The sequence below is a fragment of the Agrilus planipennis genome, unplaced genomic scaffold (assembly GCF_000699045.2).
Source record: "Agrilus planipennis isolate EAB-ADULT unplaced genomic scaffold, Apla_2.0 scaffold65, whole genome shotgun sequence".
NCBI lineage: Eukaryota > Metazoa > Arthropoda > Insecta > Coleoptera > Buprestidae > Agrilus > Agrilus planipennis.
This window is the reverse complement of record NW_020439271.1, coordinates 572,421-598,951: the sequence shown is the minus strand read 5'-3', so window position 1 is coordinate 598,951 and position 26,531 is coordinate 572,421. Positions and strand designations below refer to the sequence as shown.

Sequence of the window (26,531 nt, the reverse complement as noted above, 5' to 3'; positions counted from 1 at the left end):
ACCTCTACCCCTCCTAACTCCTGTTTCTGCCTCTAATATGTCTCTGACTAGACCTTCATGCCTGAGAAGGTGTCCTACCAACCTATCTCGCCTATTTTTTATTGACTTCCATAGAGTCCTCTGTTCTCCTATTATTTCTAATACCTCTTCATTTCTAACCTTCTCTATCCACGGTATCCTCATCATTCGCCTGTAATACCACATTTCGAACGCTTCTAATTTTTTCTTTTCCGCTGCGCCCTTCCTATCCTGAGCTAATTTTCGCATTCCCCTAAGACTAGACCATCCCACATCCTTAACTATTTCTAAACAGTAATCTAATCTAGGTCTATCTCTACTCTCTAATATGTCTCTGAGTAGACCTTCATGCCTGAGAAGGTGTCCTACCAACCTATCTCGCCTATTCTTTATTGACTTCTATAGAGTCCTCTATTCTTCTATACTTTCTAATACCTCTTCATTTCTAATCTTCTTTATCCACGGTATCCCAGATAACCTCAATATACATCAATTTATTTATAACAGCAGAAGGAAGATTAATGCGGGATAAGGGAAGACCTACATAGATTAGACTACTGTTCAGAAATAGTTACAGATGCGGTTCGTGATGATGTTATTCTTTCAAGTTTTAAAACATATTTTACATAACCCACAATGTATAAAACAACTTATGAGTAAGATCCAGTTACTTTCATCTATATATATGGCTGGGAAACTATGAAGACGTACTCTACTACACTTGTTAAATAGCATGATCTATGATGAGTGAAGAGAATTCACTTTAGTAACGTAATATCACGTGCACCAGTTATGTTTTATATTAACTGTATTATCCTCCTAAAATATACATTCATATAACGTATTCTACTGAAATGTTATTCATTTAAGTAGTGTATGTGTGTGTGTATATATAAACACCTCGGGGTATTCAAAGGGCTTATTTAATACAATGGACGTTCAATTCATTTTGGTTTAAAATGAGTGTAAAGGTGATATGTATCTGCTAGTGATGTGGATGTAGATACAAGACAAAGGTGACGTTCCCATGTGTAAATTTTTAATTAAATCAGCGCGAAATTCTGGTCGAAAGAGGTAATGTAGTCGTGGAACTTTACGAACTTACTAACGATAACTGTGGACCGCTTTATCTAGAATCACATTTGAATATAGAATGAGAAAATTACATGGCTGAAACGAGGTAACTGACTGAACCTGACTTTTTGTCCTAATTAGTTAGACGCTCTGTTTACACCACGGTATAAATGGCGTAAGACAAAGGCGTCGAAATGGTTGTTTTGATAGGATATTTGACTCTTTTTCAAATGCATCTCGACGCTTGTAATTTTTGTTTTCTGTAATCAACTTGTTGTTACTAGTTTCATTTCTGAACTCAAACAATACTACGTAATTTTAAAATTATCTTTCTGTAGGTTCATTCAAATATTTCATCCCGGAGACTTTGCTGGTTTGTTATACTGTTCCCCTTTACATTACAATCAGTTGCTTATTCTAATATCCTATGTCGAGACGACAGGGGCAAATGCTTCATAAGGGTGCATGTTATAAAAGAACAAGACTTCTTTTTTATCAATTTGTAAGACGATAATGATAAATTTTATGTAATCCGCATATTTTACTTCATGGGTTTTTCACACTTCTTTGTAGGCTCGCATGGGCTTCTGCGCAGAAGAATACACATGCATAGTTGAGCTTTGATAATATCAATTGTTTTCACGGTGACATACTTTTTATGCATAGGTATCTTTACTGCTACTTTTTAGTACTTAATGCTGGTATTTTTCTCTAAAAATACAAGTGAAATGAAATTCTTTCTATTACACAACATAAACCGTATCTAATTTCTTTTTTAAGCCAACAAACCTGCAATTTTTTTGGGACTCTTCTAAATAACGGTTAACGGTATGATTTTATGGATTTTTCGAACAGACACAGTTAAGTACAGTTGTTATGACTCTTAATATTACCAACTGTTTTTAATGCAAAAATCGATAAGCTATATCTATTAAAGTTTTGAAGACAATTAAAGACGAATGCCATAAAAAAGTGGCTTAATTGCCAAACCGTACCAATCGCGATTGCATTTTTACACAACTAATTTATGATTAATTACTAACTTCGACCATCTCTCTCATTTTGCAATCAATAGAAAGATGATAAATGGCTAAAGAATTAAAGACCTAAAAATGTGAGGCCTGGAACTTTTCAAAATAACCATAAACCAATTTCATAATTTTTATTCAGCACACTGAATTTGCAATAATACATTACTGGTGTCGTATCGATTTTTTTACACCCTGCAAATGACAACGACTTCGTTTCTTTTTCGTAGTAACATTAAATTTTACTTTCATGGCATCAAATTTATGAGGCAAAATGTGAAATCGATAAGGTCAAGTAGATCCCAGCTCGTTCGCCCTCAATTTGTTGATTTAAATATTAGATCATTTGACGATATCGGAGCGAAAACATGAATCGCAATGGACGAAATGGCAATGGAGAAGGAATAAAAGGAGCGACAAAAACATGTATACATTCTAATTTAGGTTGACGGATCAACCAGATCGGAGTTTCCTAACAGTTACAGAAATAAACAGTGGCGGTGGTAAAATAAATAAAATAAAACAAAAGATGGTCCGATAAGGCTTTAAATAGTAACTCACCAACATCATAAGGTCGTCACTCCTAAAATTGGTTGGACACACACCTACACCCTGTCCTGTTGTGAGCTAATATTCGCATTTCCCTAAAACTAGAACATCCCACATCCGCAACCACTTACGAACAGTAATCTAATTTAGGTCTAACTCTACTCCTCTTAACTCCTGTTTTTGCTTTTAATACATCTTTGACCAGCCCTCCATGCCTAAAAAGGTGTCCTACCAAACTATCTTGCCTATTACTTTTTGATTTCCATAGAGACCTCCGTTCTCCTATTCTTTCTAATATCTCTTCATTTCTAAAACCTTCTCTATCAGCGGTATCCTCATTATTCGCCTGATTCCATTTTATTTAAAGCTATTTCTAACTCCTTCCTGCAAGATGTTAATACTGTTATATCATCCCTTGGCTAACTCCCGTCCTAATAATTAATTCTCTACGTACTCCATAAAACATTACATAAAAATTATTAATGGTAATTAGTTTCCTAAATTTTATTTAATAATAATGTAGTTAAGAACGTTTTGTGAAAATAATTTGGTGAATTAATTTCAGGAAACATGTTAAGGGCAATGTCAGATTGGGCGCCACTGGCAGTGAGTTTTGTTCTTATGAGGATACTACCAGTAAAGGGCTGGACGTCCATTACGACTAACTAGGAATTACTGAATAGATTGAAAATGATGCGACGTGCTTCGTCGTAAACAGGACGCTTTATATGCCAACACGGATCTTCCCCGCCAGTCAACGTAATATCATAAAACAGGAAATAGAAAACATCCGTCAGTAAAATGGGCTCAGTAAAATCACGGAATTTTTATACGTGCCGCTCCGATTTATACGCGCATTTTTATAGACGCGGTAACTAAATTCCAAAGATATTTCGCAGGGTGTCTCTTGACGCTATATTTATTTACGTTAAATATGAAAGTCTCAACAAGAATAATTCCATCAATCGTAACTCACCGAGAAAAATCCGCAAAGCAATAAAGCGTAAAATGAGATACCATTATTTTGTAAATGGAATATTAGTTGCAATTTTCAGAATTATAGTAGTAAATAAAGCAGCAAGATAGCAGGGGTCAAGTCGCTTTCAATAGAAAGAAGTCACTTCTATGCTCGAGAGCGATTTATACAGAAATTCGAAAAAGATTGTTAAATACGGCTCTGTACGGGTACGAAACGTGGTGAAAAAGAAAAGATTAGAAGCGTTCGAAATGTGGTATTACAGGCGAATAATGATGATACCGTGGATAGAGAAGGTTGGAAACGAAAAGGTGTTAGAAAGAATAGGAGAACAGAGGACCTACGGAAGTCAATAAGGAATAGGCGAGATAGGTCAGTAAGACACCTGTGAAGATTAGTTCAGGATAGGAAAGAGTGGAGGTGCGTGTCCAACCAGTCTTAAGACTGACGACCTTATGATGATAAGTAGTGAATCCTCTCACAGCGGACACTACTTAATATCGGATATAATAATTTTTATTTTATGCAGCATAGCGTACTTCTCATATTATGCTTTAAATATTTTTCATATTTTCAACTACAGAAACATTAACGATACTATAGGTTTGTGACTAAACCGTGCGTTATAGAATTTGGTATAGCATTTTCATGAAAATTTTGCATGAAAAGGGGTATTAAATGAAAAAGATAGATAATGTGTCTATACACTAGTGGTAAGTTGAGAACCTATCACATGCAATTATAAAGGAGTGGCAAAATAGGATTAAGGATAAGTAAGTGAAGTTTTCAGATAGAAGTGTATAAAAAAAACTGTTCCACGTTACGCATGTTCTCTTTATATTTGGTGGTTATTTTGCCTTACCTATAGGTGCAAAAAACCGAAAGACATCAAAAAGTTCTCTATAGAAAGACTGTATCAATTATAATAAACAATTTAGTATTTATTGACCCATACTGTTTAATTTCGAGAAAGCACACGGTGTATAGGTACAAATGTGCATATTGCATTACCTGTAAAAAGAATTGACGTCTTGTTCTAAATAATAAATCTGTGCTTAATAAATCAATAGAGGATTAATTAAAAATAAACAAGGGTAGCAAGCGGGATTATCCAACCAACCAACCAACTTTGTAAATAAAAGCAAAGACCCTCATCAAACACTTCATTAATTAGAAGGTTCTGGATTCAGAAAGTAAAAATCTTAAATGTATCCATTGGCATTTTGTTTTTTGTAGTACCGTAGCAAATTTAAAATTCCCCTTAAACTAACTCTATAAATAATGTCTCAACATAGGTACTAAATTAACAAAACTGTTGACCGTTTGTTTTTTATATATAATTGCACTTTTGTGTAATTTATAGCATTAATTAACATTATTTTAATTTTTGGATAGAGTTCTAATTTATTTCTGTCTGCCAAAAAAAAATACCTTACTTATTTCACAAAAATAAAATAGCTTTGCATAATCTGAGACTAAAACAGAAAAAAATGGTTTTTTTACCTTCGCTTCGTTTTTTTATGTTTCTTGAATCCCCTGTAGATTCACCTGCAACAAAAATTATGGTTGAAATATTTATTAGATAATTAGACATCAAATATTTATTGGTCATCATCATAAGGTCGTCAGTACTAAGACTGGTTAGACACATACCTTCACTCTTTCCTATCCTAAACTAAGCTTCGCATTTCCCTAAAACTGGAACATCCCACAACCTCAAGTATTTGTAAACAATAAACGAATCTAAATCTACCTCTACTCCTCTTAACTCCTGTCTCTGCTTCTAATATGTCTTTTATTTGTTCTTTATGACTACGAAGGTGTCCTACTAATCTACCCTGCTTATTTTTTATTGATTTCCATAGTCCTCCGTTCTCCTATTCTTTCTAATACATCTTCATTTCTAATCTTCTCTATGAACGGTATTCCGATTATTTTCCTGTAACACCACATTTCGAACGCTTCTAACATTTTCTTTTCTGTAGCGCCCACCGTCCATGTTTCGCACCCCTACAGCGCCGTGCTCCAAACATACACCTTCAACAACCTTTTTCGAATTTCTAAATTAACCGTACGCGAGCACAGAAGTGGCTTTTTATTGAAGACGACTCGACACTGCGTTATCCTCTGCTTTATATCCCTACTACTCCTTCCGTCCTGTGTTATCAGACTTCCTAAATACCTAAAATCAGCTACTTTTAATTTTTTGTCTCCATCTCTATTCTCGATTGTTTTCCTACATTTTTATGTAACCTTTTGCCCTGCATGTTAGAAATATAATATTAGTAAAATAGAATGTTATACATTTTTTAGATAAAAATATGCAAATTATTTCTCGTAAGCAGGTAGTTAATGTTTCATTGAAAATGCTGCACAAATAAAATCATAGTTGTTATAGATACAATGGTAAAGGATAATAGATTAGTCTAGAAATTTTTGCTTATAAAATTATACTTAGATTGTGTTGTTTGGTCACTTGTAGATAGTTATGACTCTACTTTTCTGTACTGCCCACAATCCCAAAAACAACTTTAGCAGAATCAAATAAGTAACACAGTAACCGTCGAACTTTTTAATTCATTTTTTTATGTATTTTTTTTTGTGTTTAAATAAATTAAATTCAAATGGTTAAAGGAACTTTTTTGAACAGTCCAACATTAAACAATAGTAAAAGTTTACGTAACGTACACACAATCTTGGTATGTTCTTTGCATTAATAAACCACGTTGATTCTTAAAAAAGTGTTGTTTTTCATTCTCTATACATTTTTCGGTTGGTTTTTTTGGAAGATATAACGCTAGTATTTCGTAAATTCTGGGTTGGCGTAAGTTTGAAATCTTATTAATCTTTTATTGTTCGCTCACAGCCCGGCTTTTTGTCGGTCGCTTCGTAAAAGCCACTTATACAAATGCATTCTTTTAAGCTTCTAGTTTCATCGCTATAATTAAAAGGAGAAGAGTAGGACTCGCCGCAACTTTCGCATATCATTTGCTTTTTAGCGAGAATCCAAGTGTGCACGTTGCTGTTTATTTAAGAGATAGAAAAACCGCAGCGAGAATTATATACGTATAGCTCACTGAAAATGGATAGGGAATATAATTCATAGAGGACATATTCAAAATTGCCAGTCGTGAATTGTGATTTATATCTAATTATATCTCATCAGCACGTCATAGACAGTCTCAATAAATCACCGATCAAACCGAAGCTCCTTATAAGCATTCTAATATAATATCGAGTTATGGCAGTACATATGTCGCCATCTACTGCATATACACCTAACTAAAGTATTTCAAATTTAAGAACCTTATTATGATAAGTTATTTGCATGTCACACTGAATGGACGGCGCAGCTTATATACATTATAGGCACGTGAACCAAAATAATAAGAACCGATTAAATTATTGATCAGTAATTTATTCAAACTACCAAATGTGTATGGCGATTTCGAGTTTATTAGATATCGTCTGCATGTCATAGACAATCTTGATGAAACCGAAGCTATAGCTGGTAGCGTCGGTATGCTATTGAGCTTAAGAAACTTTTTTATTCCAGTTTTACTTATTTAAATTTTACATAACTCCATTTCCTTTTTTTGTAAAAAGAAATATTAGATTTAGATACAATTCATTTTATCTTTATTTATGTTATTAATAAAATATGCGTAATTTCAAAATAAACAACAAAGAAAACTAAAAAGTTCATGACAGTTAAATGTTCCAATTTATTAATGTGATTAAAATATAATAAGTAATTAGTGCAATTCATGGTAAAAAACTTGGAGAGTAAGTGCGCAAATACAAAGGCGACTTTTAATACAAGAAACGGTGGGTTTCATCGATTTACCGAGTTTATGTATCTTAAACAAGTATTATAAGCGGGGTAATATGGGATTAGTTACAATAATCTTAAGCTTAATACCTTTTGGTATTACGTTAGGACATGATTTTAGGAGGATGTTTGCGTCACGGATAAATTTCGATAATGGGTTTTTCTTAATTGGGATATAAGGACTGGAGCTTCAATGATATGTTGTTTTCCCTGATAATAATCTTGTTTGTCTAACGAAGATAACCAACGAATTGCCTTTATTGACTCTGATATAAAAACAAGTTTTATATCTGAGACTTTTGGTTACTTTCAAATAATTTTATCGTGACTTTAATGCGACTTTCATCATTGTTTACTGTTTATCCCAAAAGATTTTGGTCTACATAGATGAATGACTAATCATAATTTAAAAATAATCGTTGGCATTAACGCTCGCAAGCCTTACAGCCACCATCCACGTCTACTAAAGAACTAAAGTCCCGCGAACCCATGACGCCTACCCATCCCCTAATTTTTGCTGACTGCGCCTTCATATAGTGTTGCATTTTATACATGGAAATGTCTTGATGCAGTTGAAATCATCATCATCATCATCATCATATGATTCTCAGTCCTAAGACTGGTTGGACACTCACTTCCACTCCTTCCTATCCTGAGCTAATCTTCGCATTTCCCTAAAACTATAGCATCTCATATCCTTAACTATTTGCGAGTAGTAATCTAATCTAGCTCTTCCTCTACTCCTCCTAACTCCTGTTTCTGCTTCTAATATGTCTTTGACCAGCCCTCCATGCCTAAGGAGGTGTCATGTCAAACTACCTTACCTTGAAGTTTTGAAGGAATTAAAGTCAGAAGGCAAGCAGTATATTTGGAACTAAATCTTCAAAAGTGATTTTTCCATATCGGTGAATGTGGATTCTGGCAATATTTCCAAAACTGATGAAATAAGCAGTTCTTCTAGGACAAGGCTGATTGTTTTTACCTAGTAATATACCTTTTATACATATATAAAACGAGAGATATTACGATGACTAGTCATTTTTCAAGGATCGTTACTGTAATTACCTTCCAGTCCATCGATTTCAACTTAATTAATTGTGAAAAGTTTATTTAAAGATCGGATTCATTTAACTGAATAAGCGCAGCTGGGAAAATGGTTGTTTTCAGAATTGATTGCACTAACTTTGAATCAACACCGAAACCCAACAATCAAGCATGTAAACATTTCAGGCTTCAATCAAAATAAAGAAGAGATAAATGCTTAATTAGCAACCCTGTTCAAAAATGGATTATTGCCGAATTAGTTGAGCCCGTCCAAATTTTGCCACTTCACACACGTGCTATTTTAAGAGAACCTTTTCTCAAAAGTTGAGTAGATACATATCATCCTATAAGGTATATGAAATCGTTAAATAAGAATGGATGAAGTTATTGGTCGATAATTTATCTATACCACCAGACGTAGATCGCGATTTCAATTTTATTTGATATTATCAGAGCACGTTATCAAACCAAGGATGCCCCATATATGAATGTTCATATAGTATCGAATTACGGCAGTATATCGCGATCTACTGATGTTTGATACCAGGGGCGCAACAAAAGGGTCAGTCAATTCCAGTCGATTCAGATAATAACCTAACTTGAAAGTTCGGTTCCTTACGAAAGACAATTAATTAACTAATTATTGTAAACGGTATGTAATAGATCAATAATAAATAATAAGAATAAGAAGTGTTATTCTTAAGGATTATTAAAAAGTGCGACAGGGAGTCCGGATACAAGAATCGAAAAATATTTTTTAATATACTTGTGGAATATATTTATTTACCTCTTAATGCATGTTTCGTCGAGTACCCAGCGGACGTTCAAGTACTACAAAATGTACGCCACTGTTTGTATGAGAATGCCTGGGCAAATCTGTTCCAAGAATTGGCCTGAGCTAAGGTATATCTAACACCTAATTAATAAGAAATACCCCGTAACAGGAAAGACAGCATAACCCTGTTCAAACTAAATTTTTGTTCAAACTGAATTTCTTTAAAAATGTTTCAAATTTTCCGAAGAGTTTTGCAAAATAGTGCTTTCTTCCTCCTTGCTTTGGGTGGGGTTTTCAAGTGGTAAATGATCAGATCGTTGTTTTCTGCTCGTTGAATACCTTTAAAGTAGGGCTTCGGCTTATTATAGGCTCATCATCATCCTCCTACTTAAACTTATAACCACCGCTAAATTGTAAAGGAGAAAGAAAACATCAAATGAAAAGAAGAAAGTTAAATACTTTCCATCAAATTATTTACAAGAAATTAATTTTTTTGGTTTCTTATCTACAGAACAAATTGGTACCTAAGCTTTTATGAGATATTTTTTACAAAGCAATCTTTACTCATGAAAAAAATCCAGGAGCACATTTTTTAATTAAGTATCAGCCTTCTTTATATAAATATACGACTTGTTAGACAGATAAGGCAAAATTTTTACAGAACTAAGAAATAACACATTTTTTTGTAGGCCTTTTTTCATGTAATGTCGCACAAACGTAAATGAACTTGGTAAACATGTAAAATGTGTTTTTTTCACCCATGTTTATCTGAAAATATCGCCTACTTCTCTAAAACTTCGAACTCTCAAAAACATTTTAACAAAGCGTAACACCCCATAGAGACTTCTTGGTTGATTGTTTATGTGAATAGGCAGCTGAAGGTACTTGTACGAATATGTTTTTATACCATATCGTCGGTTCTCAATTCGCCTGTGCTGTATAAGAAGGAATTTATAAACATGTAGCTAAATTTACACCAAGGAAATATTCATTTTTGTAATAAAACATACATTCTAAATATTGAAGCGGTCATTGATTTTAAATTTCAGATTGTAACAAACTGTAATGAAGAGGTATTAGGAAGAATAGGAGAACAGAGGGTTCTATGGACATCAATAAGGAATAGGCGAGATAGGTTGGTAGGACACCTTGTCAGACATGAAGGTCTAGTCAGACATATTAGAAGCAGAAACGGAAGTTAAGAGGGGCACAGGTAGACCTAGATTAAATTATTGTTCGCAAATAGTTGAGGAAGTGGGATGTTCTAGTTTTAGGGAAATGCGAAGATTAGCTCAGGATAGGAAAGAGTGCACTCAGAGCAAACTGTAGAACAAACTTCTACAATTGTAGAATTTTTCATTACAAATAGTAGCAAATATAGGGACAGAAACAAGTTGTAGTGGAAATTAATATAATATTGTAATTATTTTTTTTCCTACAAACTGTTTGTCTATCTACTACAACAACAAAGAATATGTACTGCAAATTCCTCTTAAAAATTACTTTTCATTGTAGCATATCTCTATTCAATAATTAAAAAAAATTATACATAACTGTAGCATATTTGTTTACAACTGAAACGCAAATAAATATTCAATAAAAATTGCTACATTTTATATTTACATTTTCTACAAAATTTATTTAATTTTACTACATTTTGTAATGAAATTCACGAAGTTGTTGTTGTAAATATTTAATTTAAATTGTAAGGAATTTGTCTGAGGCTCTGTCGATATATCTCCTACAATTTACCATTACAATTTTTTAGTCAAATTTAAGTTTACCGTTCGTTAACCTTACTACAAATTTGAGTTGCATTTTCTACAAAACGACCTCTGCTACGTTATAGTAATTTTTCTTATATTATTTTTCTGAGTGCGGAGGTACGTGTCCAACCAGACGACCATATAATGATGATGATGAACAAACTTATAAAACGTAGAAAGTATTTAACATTGATTGGTTTACCTTATTACCACCCATACATTAATACACCCTATGTAGCGTAACAAAACCTCTCAATATCGATTGCTTTATGTCTCTTAAAGCTCACATGCTAATCTATCTAAAACCATCAATGTGGTTTTAAAATTTTAACTTTTCTGCAACCTATTTAGATTAAAAATGTCGTCATTATCCACATAGACATTCATCGAACTTTATAGCTTATTTTAACCATGTTTCCTTCGTGCTATGAAACATAAATTGCATATATAAGTACATATAATAATTAGTTTAAACTGTGGTTCAATCCACCTCAAGGTGGTATACCTATTCACCCGCAGATTACTCCATATGGAGATCACGATAATCTCCCCTTGGCTATTCCACTATGTACGATTAACACACATTTTTCATCCTGATCTATTAACATGAAATTGCAATCACCCGATGTTACAGTGTACTTTGCCCTGAAGGTTAATTACTTCCCATTCCCGCCAATTTATTTGATAAAACGAAATTAATGTTTCTCTCATACGGTTCGTGCCTGAACGAAAAAAAAAAAGATAGTCGGATCAAGGCAAAAAACAGAACAATTAATTTTCGAGGTGTCAGCACGCTGAGGAATTTGTTTTGAGATATTGTCGTAACGCTGACCTTTCCATTTGGGTCAGTTACTAAAACACTTTTCCGCCAGCAGGGAACGAAACTACGAACGGACGTTATCACGATATGCCTCACGGACTTTCTTTTTATTCCTACCTGAATTCTTGATCTAAATAGGTCGAGGACTGATTTTCTACTTTACCCACTGCTTTTGATTACGAAGTAGCTTAGTTAATTAAATGCAAAACCTAAAGGTATATTGGTGGAAGAAATACTTCCCAATTTGATCATTCTTCAGTTCCTTGTTGAAGAATACAAGGTTTCTCCAAATTTATCTCTTTAGTTTTTCAACTTTTCATTTATCCATCATTTCCAATCCAAATAGATTTAGATATTTTAACCTTCTTGGTGGTCGTGAATATTCCAGATTGGGCATACATCAAGGAACAACCATTTTGTGATTTAATTGTACTACCAACAATTAATTTAAATAAGAGCGTCTTCTTCTTTCGTTTAGTTATGTCTAAACTACATGCCTGCATTTAGGAATGAGCTTAATAAAGTAACAACTTTTTTTTTAAATAAATATTGTAGCGAGCACGAGCGTGTTTATGTGCGATTGGGCATACCCGTGTGTGAGCGGTTTATCGATTCGCCGACTAGCCGTGGGCGCTTTTCTTCATGTGCGCCGTATTTGTAAATGTGTGTGTCGTACCTGCGTTCTGGGAAAGCAATTAAACAGTTCAAAGAAAAAGAAACTTTTCCGGACGGTTCGAGAAGGTTCCCGAACGGAAATAAAAGAGTATTTAAAGGAAGAGACGATCGCCGGAAAGAGGAGAAATAAATTGACCGTTGCAGAAGTGAATCGGGAAATAAATTGACAGTGGTAGCAGTGAAATAAATAGCGCAGTGAATAGTTATATATCAATAGTAGTGTAAATAAATAGAATAATTCATTACCTAAGTTTAGTAATAGTTTAATAATGTTTTAAGTTCATTAATAATTAGTATAAATAAATAGTTTTGTCGTCAGTAGTCCTAGAAGAAGTTTTGTTAAACCCACGAACATTACAATATAATCGTTTTATTTCATCTGAATTTAATATCTCTGAATAAACCGGTGTAACATGCACTAAATTCCTTCCATTATTACAACCAGTGCTCAAGATGTTATTAAACATTCTTGAATATAACACTACCTTTTCTTGACATTCTACTCGATTGAATTATTCTGCTGTCTCAACGTTTGGTCCGCAGCGTTCAATAACTGACTTTCAATTGATGTTATTCAACTAGACTTCCTTTGTTTACCTGAGCATTTTCTGGGTAGGAAATTCTGTTAATCCCGAAATACAATGTAAATTACTTCACCGTATAAAAGCTTTGTTCTCAAACACAATTGCTTTACAATCGACGCTTCAATTGTTTCCTTTATCACTTACATACGTGGGTATATTCATTTGTTTATTGGGTGTTAAGAATACTGCAGAATCAAGGCAGAACTGTTCAAGTTACTTTTACATAATTAAAGATTATTCTGCCTAATGAGCCAAGACGGTGACTAGTAAGCCGAGGTAACGTGGAACAATTTTACTTAGGCCCACACTTCTTAAAATCAAACGTGGTAAAAATTACCAAATCTGAATTTGCTAATACCGCTTTCATTTTATTTAGAGCTATATCTCCAACCCCCTATTAAATGTCAAAGTGTTTCATATTTATAGTATTAATATAGTTACATTAGTTCGACAGATCTGTGACTTAATAAGTACGGTTTGTAACCTCTTGTAGCATAGTGATCAGAAAAAGCCAAAGGTCATGGGTTCGATTGCCGGCAAGGGTGTGACAACAGCAACAAATTTTTCCCTCATTAACCTGAGATAGTTTATAGTGGGATTGAAAATTAAAAATTAATTTTGACATTAATTGGGATCCGTCAAATGGGCATACACCATCTGGTGGCAAAATTTATAACTCGAATGAGGGAAAAATTTACATAGGAAGTGTGCACGCAAATTGTAAAATTGTTTATTAAAATAATAAAACACGTTAAAAAACTAAAAATTTTTTTGATGATGGAGTCGACGAAGTTTTCTTCTAAAGTTAAATCAAATAAAAAGTTAGCAGTTCAGACATAGATCTTCACTCTTCACCTACATTGACTACTTTCGAATAAAAACTAACCGTTTTATATATGTAAAAAGTATATTCGGAAAATTAGAGAAAAAAGTAAACTAATAGAAGCTTGGATGAAAGCAGTAGGTATCAAAGAAGTGAATTCCGGAATAAAAATTTGTTCACGTCATTTTAATGCAAATGATTATATTTCAGCAAGTATTTACCATCAGCCATAACCTTCATATTTAAAACTAGAATCATACTAAAATTATAAAGTGAGAAATTATTTATTTCTGTGTAATTGATTTAACACAATTCTAATGATACGATATAAGTATTTTGAGGTTAAGAACCTACCTGCTGCAATACAACAAAGTTGCAATAATGTGTTTGCAACGTTCTCTTAAATCGGCTTTGCACGTGCAAGTCATTGATATGATATTGCTTAAATCACCCAGAATCACCTCACCAATTATATAACGTGAATCACTTTTTAAATCCGAAGTTTGTAAAAAGTAGGCAGTAAACTTGACGGAATTTGAAGGCTAGCTTCCGGATTTGTTATTTCCGAATTTTATAATGTGATTGGCATTAAAAACACGCTCACCTTCAACGAAATTTCCTTTCCGAGGCTTTGTGTCAGCCCAATCACATATTGTGTCAATACTTATCATTTTATCGTAATTTAAAAACTTGGAAACTGCACGGTACACTATAGGAACTACGATAAATTTTCCTTAATCGGCGCCATGTTTGTAGGATCCTCCGATTTGACGGATCCCAATACTTAACGATGTTTAATGTATTGATAATCATTCGTGAATGAACAATCTTAATGTTCAATGAAGATAAAAAATTCACTGGCATGAAATTACGTTAAAATGAAGATGAATTTGGTTCATAAAAGTTAATAAAGTACATCTTCTACCTGATCTGATAAAATCTTTCGTTAAACTTGTTAACAGATTCTTTATTTTTAGGGCGAACTTTCTACTTTTTTGCCCAATAAAATGACACAAACAAAGCATGCCACTTCAACTAGTAAACAAGATTCCATCAAATAATGTTATATCTTACGTCCGTTGTCTTCAAATACCTACCTAAGTCTTTGAATGAACAGCATGTGCGAAAAAATTTCATTAAGACGAAGAAGAAAACGCTCGGAAGTGAAATTGAAGAAGTAAACTCTCATCATTTAACAGCTGGCGTTTCCAATTTATCGTGTTTTTCCTTTGGCTAGAACAATTATTCGTTTAAGACCCGAGTTATTACAGTCTTAGTAACAACCTGAAGTAATTTTAATTGAAGACCAAATGGAATTGTTAACGTTGAAATAGTATCAAAACATAAACTGCAAACAAAATACGGGCGATCAATGAATTTTGATTGACTGACTGCCTTCTTACAGCGGCATTTTACAGTTGAGGAGTAATACGTAATACCGAATGTTATTACTGGTACACGTTGTAACACTAATTTTAACAACTTTTGAACTAAGAATACGTAGAGTGGAATTTCAATTTAATTCTTGCTAAAAATCGTTAGTCTTATTAGAGAAGTGAATATAAACCACCTACAAGTTATGTTTGATGTGGTAAAATGCCTAAAATTATAGGTCTTAATTTTTGTGAAATGGTGAAAAAGGATAACCCCAGGAATCTCAAACTTAAAACAGCTAAATGATCTCTGATTTACTAACATGGTAACGTAAATAAAATTATCGTGCAGTATAAAACGTCAAGTTTTAGAAAATTCTTTCTATTCAAATATAAGTTGGGAATTGGGATAGAAATTCTGATATTTTAAGTAGAACGGTAATTTAATTGCAATTATAGATTGGACAGTAACAAAATTAATAAACAACACCAAACGAACATATATGTAGTATTGTCTGAAAAAATAATACTAAGTGTTTCGCCTTTGTTTGTCCTATCCTAAACAAAAACTAAACTACCACCACTTTTGCTTACAAGTTGACCCAATAAGCGCAGACCGCAAACTCTTGGGAGCAGGGAGGGTGTTCTAGCGTGTTGATCCACTTTTACGGTCCAGAAACTTACCTACAATCACTACTGAATATCCAGGCGCATTGTTTTTAAGCAGGATCCATCTGTTACCTTTACAAACTTAACGCATACAATCCCTACAAAACTTTACTGTTTGTTCTTTACTAAAAAATTCATGACAGATTATTTCATTAATATAGAAATAAGCTAGTTGCACTAGTTTTTCGAAATATTTTTGTTCGTGGTTCACATGTTTCACACTATTATTTACTCTATGATATAAGATCAATAATAAATAAAAATAAAACAAAAATACTGGTATGCAAAGGAAGAAAAAGTAGGGAAAGAGCGAATATAAAGGTAGGAGACGAAAAATTAGAAGAAGTGGCCGATTCTAAGTATTTAGGATAAGTCAGGACGGAAGGAATAGTAGGGATATAAAGCAGAGGATAGCGCAGGGTCGAGTCGCCTTCAATAAGAAGAAGTCACTTCTATGCTCGCGAACGGTTAATTTAGAAATTCGAAAAAGGTTGTTAAAGGTGTATGTTTGAAGCACGGCCCTGTACGGGTGCGAAACATGAAACATGGACAGTGGGCGTGGTGAAAAAGAAAGGTCAGAAGCGTTCGAAATATGGTGTTACAGACGAATGATGAGGATACCGAGGATAGAGAAGGTCAGAAGCGAAGAGGTATTAGAAAGAGTAGGAGAACAGAGGACTTTATGGAAGTCAGTAAGAAATAGGAGAGATACGTCAGGCCATTACGTTACCATCTCAGGCAAGAAGGTCTAGTCAGAGACATATTATATTAGAGGCAGAAACGGAAGTTAGGAGGGGTAGAGGTAGACCTAGATTAGATTACTGTTCGCAAATAGTTATATGGGTTGTTCTAGATTTAGGGAAATGCGAAGATTAGCTCAGGATAGAAAAGAGTGGAGGTACGTGTCCAACCAGTCTTAGGACTGACGACCTTATAATGATGTTGAATATACTTAGGTACGTCTCCATTGTCAGTGATAGTTATTCTTTTAATGAAACCAGTAGTTCTTTCAGTTTATGCTTTTGATCAGGTGTCAGTAACTTGAATCCAAATATTCTCCAAGAATATAAACACTACACAGTACCAGATAGTGGAAAGGTACAAGAAATCATACACGTTTAATGTCGTACCTACTCACTTTGCATCACTTTTGTATGTGTGTACCTATAGTTAGGGTTGCCAGATGGTCGGGATTTGGCTGGATTTTGCCGAATTTTTGTATGTCCTCCACACTCCCGACTAAGTAAAAAATCTCCCGAAAAACAATTTCATATTATAAAACAGCAATTTTAAGTTTCGAATTTTCTTCAAGTGACTGTAACGCGTTTTCTTATCAAAAGTGGAATGTAGAATAAACTCTATGGCAGTAAGAATAGATCCTTAGATATTAAACAGAGAATCACATGCTGAAAAATTTCATAGAGTAACGAGCTATTAAATACTTAGAAGAAGGATTTGATTGCAGTAAGAACTCCTAATATAAAAATCTCTCCCAATTTTCTCTAAAAAAGGAGACTTTGTTCTTATGGAATTAGCTCTTGGATATAGTAGAAAAATTAAACATTTCTAATGACATCCATAATGATGAATTGTACAATGATTATTGTTCTTTAAAGAAAACTTAATTTAAATCACTTCTCAGACGGGAAAATTAATATGCCCAATGACAAAATATGGGCATATTTTATTAGTAACTACAATGAGGTAAAAAAAATAAAAAAGAAGTCCATTCCAGTATGTAATGCTTATTGAGAAAAAGTGTTTAGTGTAACTAAAGAAAGAACCTAATGTGCATGGATTTGATAAAAGCAGAGTTAATGATTCGACTTAATTTTGAGGAAAATTGTTTGAATTTCAAGTTTTCTTTAAATAGTGAAAACGGACAAAAAAAAATTGTTACATCTATGAAAAGTAACGTAAAATACATGCGGCAAGCTAAAAAATAAATTGGTAAAATAATAAATAATTTGATTTTATTTCTGTTTCTCCCGACCAAAGTCCCAAAATCCCGAAAAATTGTTTTTTTCTCTCGATAATAGGGTCATTCGATCTAGTAACCTTACATGTAACGCTCTGCCAGTAGCGCCGCGACCATTTTTAGTGCTCGTAGCTAAGTAAAAATTTTGTCCGGTTTTCAAATTGGACAAGGACAACAATCTGCCAGTAAAACTTTAAAGGTAATAGTTTTGTTGCGATTGGTTTTTCCACTTGTCCGTTGAAGTTTCACTTCTACTATGTGTCAGCACACATTTCGTTTTTCTTTAGTACGCCATTTTCATAATCACATCTATCAACATTTTAATAATTTCCTAATAGTTTCCCTAAAAAATTGGATGTTGAATCGTTGCTCCATTCGTTGATCGATCTCTATCATCGGCAATGGCATAGCCGAGAAAAAAATGGAGAATAGAAAATACTGTATATGTATATATATATATATACCCCAAGTCTGATACAATCCTGTCCTAACAGTGAAAAAAATTAATTGAGTCACCCTTATTCCTCTGTCTCAAATGTATAAATGCCGCGGATATTTTTTTGTTGCAACCAAGGGTTTCGACAATTAAAAGCTTCGGACTTCGGATAAAAACAAGTAATAGAAACTCCAAAAATAATATAATACTTTAAGGTAAAATTAAGGCATCCACTGTCTAACGTCTGTTTTCGGTCAGCCCTTAATCACTTAGATACGTGTTCACTTAATCACCTTTTGAGATTTACTACTTCATTTCCCCTTTTAGTACTTTATCGTCAAGTTTGGCGTTATTGCCTGTAATAAAAGTTGAAGTAACGCTTTATTTTTTTTATTAAACTTCTCCTTACTTACTGAAAGTTTTCTAATTAAATCCAAAACAAATTAATCGTCTTTCCTTAAAGTGAAATTTATTCATAAAAAAAAAACTTACACCAAGAAGTACGCTTATTGGACCAACTTCATGGTAGACCGTTTAGCAGAAGAAAAGTAAAATATTAATAAATTTAAAGTTTATCTTATTATTACCTTCTAGTTTAAGAACTGATTAATAAAATTAGATAAAGTTTGTGATGTGAAACATATTACAAAGAAAACAAATAACTTTGTCTAATTGTAAGTTAGTTGATCTTTACGGCAATACCAAATTAAAATTTATAACGATGCTTAGACGTTTCTAGAATTAAGTAAGTTAATACATAAATAATTGAAGGCAGATCCCTTTTCCATATTAAGATTTTTGAGATAATGGGAAACTCAAAACTTTATACGTTTTAAAGCATCTAGGTAGGTACTGTGCAAGTTTATAAAATAACTAAATAATCGATATATATTAATTTGTATGTACTGTTTAAGGACAATTTTAAAAAAAGAAAAGATATAAAATAAGATACCAGAAGTAAAGGTTAATTGAATAAGTTTTAATTAAGTTTATTTCAACCTTTAGTCTCGTAAAAGGTATAAATGAAATTTTTGTTGTTTACTGTAATTTTTGAGTAAGGTAAAAGGCCCAGTTTCTGACACTCTAAGAGTGACAGCTGAGATTATATTACGATAACTAAAATAATATTTAATTAGAATAAATAATTTTTATACTATAAACAAGTTCAGAGTTTCTAGAAAAACTCATATACGCGATATAATTATTTGAAGCGAATTAGTAATTTTAATTAATGATTTAAAAAGTGATGTTTGAAGACCCAGTTTCTGACACTTAAAATTTCTTGTGTTGTAGTTTCTGACACTGCCATCGGCCTAGTTTCTGACACTCATATTTGGTAATGATTCTCTCTCGGTTAAATTATGTATTATCAAGTTTAAATAAACTATAAGTAATTAAGTATTCATTAAAGATAAATTAAATATTTATTATAAGTAAGATATTGTTATTTTTAACAAAAATAATTAACTCCTGAAAATAACAAACAAAAATATGTATTTGTATCATCAATAAAATTTATAATTCAATTGAAAGTAAAAATTATCATAGTAATAATCATTTTAACACTAACAAAGATGAAATTTCTTTTACAACAATCATTTTCGTATTTGAAAGAATTATTTATAACAGTGAATATAATGTTTAGTTTATTCACAAAAATATTAAATGAATATTTATCGCTGTAATTACAGAAAATAGTATATCAAATCATAATAATCATAATAAATACAAATTTTGAAACATTTTATGGATGTCAACAAACAAATAACCTCCTGAGTAAGAGGTAAGAATGTGAGTGTCAATAACTGCGACATACCTATAAAATTGAGCCTAGTTATTGACACTTATATTTTATTAATAAAGCTTTATTTAATATGATATATTGATTTTTTAGACTAAATAATAGTTCATTATTAAACAATTTATATATATTTTATTATATTTTTATACTTATATAATGATTATTTCACTGATTGAATCGTCGAACGCGCTTCCGTAATTTGCTTAGACCATAACTAAAAAATGGCTTCCGCAGTCACTCCACACTTAAAGATTTTTTTTATTAAGTTTTCTTATTTTTTATTATTGTGCTTGTCATTAATTAAGTACAGAATAAATTTATTTTAATTTTTAAAAAATTTATTAACCCACTTAAGATCTTTTTTTTTTAATACAACATAAACCTAAAATTGTCAGAAACTGGGCCAGTGTCAATAACTGGGTCTCTTACCTTATGCATTTATAAAAAAAACATTACTATCCTCTGGTCTTCTCGGTTAACTTTGTGGGTTTTGTGACTGCTTTGGTCAAGTCTTTTTGTTCTTAACGTTCCATTGACTCACATGGATGTCACCTTCAAGAGTTCTTTTCCCAGAGTGGTTGGTCGACGTCTACTGTGAAGAACTCCTAAATATATCGTCCACGCGAGTCAACAAAATGTTAATGACAAGATGCTTTCATCAGAAAGCCCGAGAATTAATAATTACACAAACGATAGCTATGAAAGGTTGTATAACTAAATCAGTTAATGTAATATTGAGTAGTAATTTATATTTGCACTTTTGACAAACATTTGAAAAGCCAAGGATACTTTAATTAAAAGACTGATGACAGATTTATATTGAAATTGTTTGCTAAATTTACTGACCAACTAGCCAATTCAGTAGTGTCACCAAACATTAGTTAGCAATTAAATACGATTAAGCCCTTAGATAAAGATGGTACCTCACCTTTTAATTTGTTCAGTTCAAACTGGCATTTGACTAAATTCATTTCTATTTAATTAATATTAACTATCACATTTTTCCTGACAAACTTCTCTTTATGTCTGTAAATTTCATCGAAATCGATTCAACCGTTTTGAATATTTGCCCGTACAGGTAAACAAACAGATAGACAAATTTTTTTTATGGATCGTAATAACAATTAATTAATTAATTAAACACTTTACTTTTGTGTATAAGTATTTATAGATTTTCTAGTGTCTCAAATAATATTGTAATCAATTAGTATGGAACTGTCAAACCATCGAATTAGAAACGAAAAAGAAAATCAAATAAAAGGGAGTAAGTACGTAAGAGGGAAGTGAATCGACTAATAAATTGGTCGGGTGAGTTTCTGATAAAATAGTAATTGATGTTTACATTTGCCTGTAGGATAAGTGTGCGCACCGTCAGTGATGTGCACGCTGCGCTACCCCCTCGATGTGTTTGTTTGCCACGTCAAAGTGGAATCGATGTGATCGCGTGGTTTAAGCGTTGAAATTAGGTTCGCAGAGCAAACGAAAAACAAGCCATTAATTTAAACGTTAGGACAGGCGCTTCATGGGCAGGAAAACGAATTTAATTCAGGAAGCATGCAGGCGTTGCAATCATTGCAATGAATTTAACGTGCAAGCGTTCAAAAAACATAATAGGTTTTTTTAAGCAGCTGTAACCAACGCTACTAGTGCCGTCGCGCCGTTTCAGAATACAAATCCATGAAAATGCACTATTCGTTTTGACTCTAATGTATGTACGTATGCTTGTACTTGTACAATACAATAGCGTATATACCAGAAAATTTTCCTAATAATATTAAGAATGCAATAACACCACAACTCTAACAGAAAGCCGATGTAAAATGGAAAACAAGATAGGATTAAAAAAAGATTTTAATTTCGAAACCACCAAGCCATATCGAGCGCCTTTCGTTCATTCATTATTGCTTTTATTATTAGTTATTTTCTAAGTAGCCTTATAAAAGCACAAGGTCATTCAGGACGAATATTCACATGATAGAGAATTGGAAATTTTGCGCGGTCCTGATTTGAGTCTAAAGGCCGTCGTTGTTAAGAGTTGTTTCCTAACGTTTCGGTAACTTCTTCAAAGGTCCTTCCATCTTCTCCAAGAAGCTCGCCTCTCGTGATAGCGAAACGTTAGGAAGCAACTCCAAACCACGACGGCATGTACACTCAGAAAAATGTTTTGTGAAAAATTACTGCAACGTTGTAAAGGTCGTTGTAGTGCTAAATTGTAGGAGAAATTCCTTATAGTTGGAATGAAATATTTGCGACAACAACTTTGTGAATTTCATTACAAATTGTAGTAAGATTAAATAAATTTTGTAGAAATTATGAAGAAAAAATGTAACAATTTTTATTGAATATTTTGACAAATTAGGTATAGTTGGGACAGTTTCATTTCGGATTATGCCAATTTTGAACGTCCTAGCTATACCTACTAAACGAACGTGTTTGTTTCACCCCGTCTTATGTATGCAAGGCTAATTTCTGTTTCTGTCTTGGAGTGAGTCTGTTCTTTTAGTTTTTCTCTTGCAACCATTAATAAATAAAATCAGCGGTCGGGGAACTTTTTTAATCATTACCCCAAAATATTTTTGTGTAAGTTGATATTACCCCATGGCGAAGAGCAAAAAAAAACGAAATCGCCTCTTTTTAGCATCTTTCATATTATAGCCCCCCTGATAATTTATATGTAATATACAGTTAAGGAAAAAAAATTCGTCCCCACAGAAAATATAAGTAAACTAGCTGTCCCGGCAGACTTCGTGCTGCCCCAATCGATATATAAAAGACCTAAATTTTTGTATAAAATAAAGTTAGTTGACGAATGTCAAATATTATGGTTGCGTTCAGAAATTTAATTTGACAGAACTTAAGATTTATCAATCTACATAAAAATAATCTGAAAGATAGTTAACAACTTTCATATTTATTCACCTTTTAAACCTTCCCTGGACTTCCACAAATAATTCAAGACCAAAATTAGCCAAATCGGTCCAGCCGTTATCGAGTTTTAGCGTGACTAACGAACAGCAATTCATTTTTATATAAATAGATGAAAATGATGTTGAACACTTAGTGGTGGGGAGTGAGATGGCGTGGCCTGCATATGTTGCTAAATTGTTTGAGTTGAAAAAAATACTAACAAGTTTATAAAATAGCAAATTATAAATATATACTTTTTACTCACAAAAGTTTCATTTTTACCCCATTTGGGGTAATTTACCCCGGTTCCCCGACCGCTGAATTAAATGAACATTACAAAACTTACATTTCATTAATCAATTTCTATGAAGTACTGTTCAGTCAATTAGTTAATAGATAACGGGTAAAAACAAGGTTAGCAATCACCTGTCAACCTGTCATAAATAATTAGTGTACTATTATGACAGAATACTACGGGTACTATTATTTTATTGCAATGATTTTATACCTCCCTAGTGGAAACAGTTGTTCATCTTATTTTGGAACCTGCAGCAAAGACAATGGGGGTTGTGCATAATAATTATTTCTCCCTTCTGTTCATGCTGAAGCATTAATGCATCTTTAGAATCGTAAAAGCGCTAGTAAAATTTTATATCCCATATTAAAAACGTAATCAAAATTTATTTTTATTAACTAAACATGAAATACTGTCGTATACGTCTCGTCATAAGTAACAGCAGGTCTTTATAAATTCGTTTTCAGCTTAATGTATAATTTACGTTTAAAAAATTGCGGAAAGAATAAATATTCCGTATATTCTTTACTTTAAAACTAAAAACACAAGAGACAGCATCAAAAAAGCGCCTTCTGAGATATATTATAAATAAAACCAGGAGTAAAGAGGCGTAAAGTAAGACCTAGGTTAGATTAGGTACAGTTGGAGATTTTCTAGTTTTTGGAAAACAATTGCTAAGGATGGGAAATGTATGTGTGTGTTCATCAACTCGTCCGACTGACGACCCTATGGTGATGAGAAAGGATTTTCAAACCGTTTTTAAGATGCATTGCATATCAAAATGAATACGAAACCCTACTGAGATCATGAACGTGTCCATTTTGTCTATTACAGCCGCTTTTCTAGACGCATAAAACGCATGCTAGATAATAAAAAAAACTTCTTGAGCTTAAGTGAACCTCGCTCTTGATCGTTTGTATTCTCTTCTTGAATAATTTACACATAATATCATGAAACTAATGAAACGAAAGAATGAGATTCTCAAACCAAAGTCTAAAAGTAATTTCCTTTCCATTTTCTTTTATTCAAAATATGCGTAGCTGCAATAACACTATTAACATTAGAACCTAGACAGTAGAAAAGAAAACACAAGCCGCGAGTATCGTCTTGAATTTAAAAGACAACAGAAATGCTTTCAGAAAATTCTATACAGTTAAAGTGATGCGTTCGTCCTTGTGACGTAAGTAATAGAATTTAAATTCGCACCTCAACAAAAATACATATAGAAGCAAACAGGAATGGATATATACATATGTATACATATAGATGTAGGTAAGGGTATAGTAAGCAGGCAAGCCACCCTTTCCATCTTCTTGTCGCGTCGTGGCTGCCTGCCATCAGCATCAGCAGCTCGGAATGGTTTCAGTGCCTGGAATGGAATCGGTTCACAATCGTTTCGCCACTCAAACCGAAACGAACGTTATCGAATGCTAACATAAAAGTGAAGAAATGTGACTATTAATGGTACGTTGAATTTGCCTTATACCACTTTTATTTGTACAAACCGAAAATCAGACTCTTCAATAAGTCTGAACGAATCTAAAACGAAAACCTCAACATCAATTCAAATATTTTTATACATGTAGGTATCCCTTATCTTCACCTATTTTCGCTGAAACGAAATGAGACTTCTAATCCGTAATAGCATTTTTCTGTACCGTTACCAACAACGGTAGTAAAATAAAACGAGATACGAGGGATAGTCTAAAGGTAAACGAATACCACAACGCTAGCAGTCCCACCAACGTTCAGTACATTCCTTGGAATTTACTTAAAGTACTTTGTGATAAATTTTCTTTAATTTCATAACTTCAGCTACAGTAGTTTAAGAAGACATACGAGTAAATATTTTTGCAATTCAAGCAAATTATCTGGAAGCGTCGCATATAGAAATTAAGAAAGCATATTTTACATATCTATATTAATGTACATAAATATTGTTTAGTAAATTGTAAGAAAATAAATAATAATAAAACAAAAATATTGGTATGCAAGGGAAGAAAAAGTATGGAAAGAGTGAATATAAAAATAGTAGACGAAAGATTAGAAAGTGGCTGATTTTCGGTATGTAGGAAGTCAAATAACTCAGGATGGAAGGAGCAGCGGAGATATTGTTTAGTCCTAATAATTATCTATAGTTTGTACAATTATTTTAATTCGAAAACTTTTAAGTTTACTTAGATTTAGTATTGTTAATTACTTTCATTACATTTCAAATTTCTTTGTTCCTTTGTTAAGTTCAACTTCAAACATTTCTTCAGGCATTTTAAGTCATAAATTCTTTTCCTTTATTATTTGGTTTTATAATATTTGTGAATAATTTCATTGTCATACAGACAAAATGTAAGTGATGAATTCAATAATTCCTGGTAGCATAAATGAGGTTTTTCTGGCACTAATACCTGACCCATTGTTAGCTCTTTCATACCTGTTTCTAGAACTTTTCTCTATCTAGTTGAAGTCAATACTCTCTCGTCTATGACGACATTCAGGAAATTCCTACATTTATCCACCACCAGAATATCTTTCATTTAGACTCCACCCCCTTTGTTAGTTGTTCTCTAATTTTAAGTAAATTTAATATTGTTAGTTAGTATGTAAGAAACATTCTCATTAAACACATCAATCAAATTCGCTACTAGTTTTATTTAAAACATTCTAGTAGAACGGGAGTTCAGAAACGCAACTTCCGAGTGGTCTCCGGATAATTTTTTATCTTACGACTGCACAGATATGAAACAGAGGATTGCGCAAGGTAAAGTCGCCTTTAACAAAAAGAAGTCAGTCAGAAAAAGATTGTTAAAAGTGTATGTTTGGAGCGCGGTGCAGTACGGGTGCGAAACGTGAACGGTGGGCTCTGCGGAAAAGAAAACATTAAAAGCGTTAAAAAGGTGGTGTTACAGGCGAATGATGAGGATATCGTGGATAGGGAAGGTTAGAAATGAAGAGGTATTAGAAGGAATAGGAGAACAGAGGATTCTATGAAATAAAATAATTCGAAGTGGTCTGTATGGAGCATACATAATCCTAAAATGTAGCATTGCGCTACAGATGACGTTTACTGCGCCATTTGTAGTATTTTCTAAGACTCTATGGAAGTCAATAACA

At 32.9% G+C, this 26,531-nt stretch overlaps 1 protein-coding gene across 3 annotated transcripts in view; it reads right to left on the bottom strand.

Annotated features, from left to right (window-relative positions):
- LOC108734125 (zwei Ig domain protein zig-8) overlaps window positions 1-26,531 on the bottom strand; it is a 495,980-nt gene that overhangs the window by 312,981 nt on the left and 156,468 nt on the right. For all 3 annotated transcript variants that reach the window (XM_018465534.1, XM_018465536.1, XM_018465535.1), the window contains one exon: window positions 5,149-5,193. In XM_018465534.1, coding sequence (XP_018321036.1) covers window positions 5,149-5,193 — 45 coding nt within the window. The remainder of the gene's footprint in view (window positions 1-5,148; window positions 5,194-26,531) is intronic.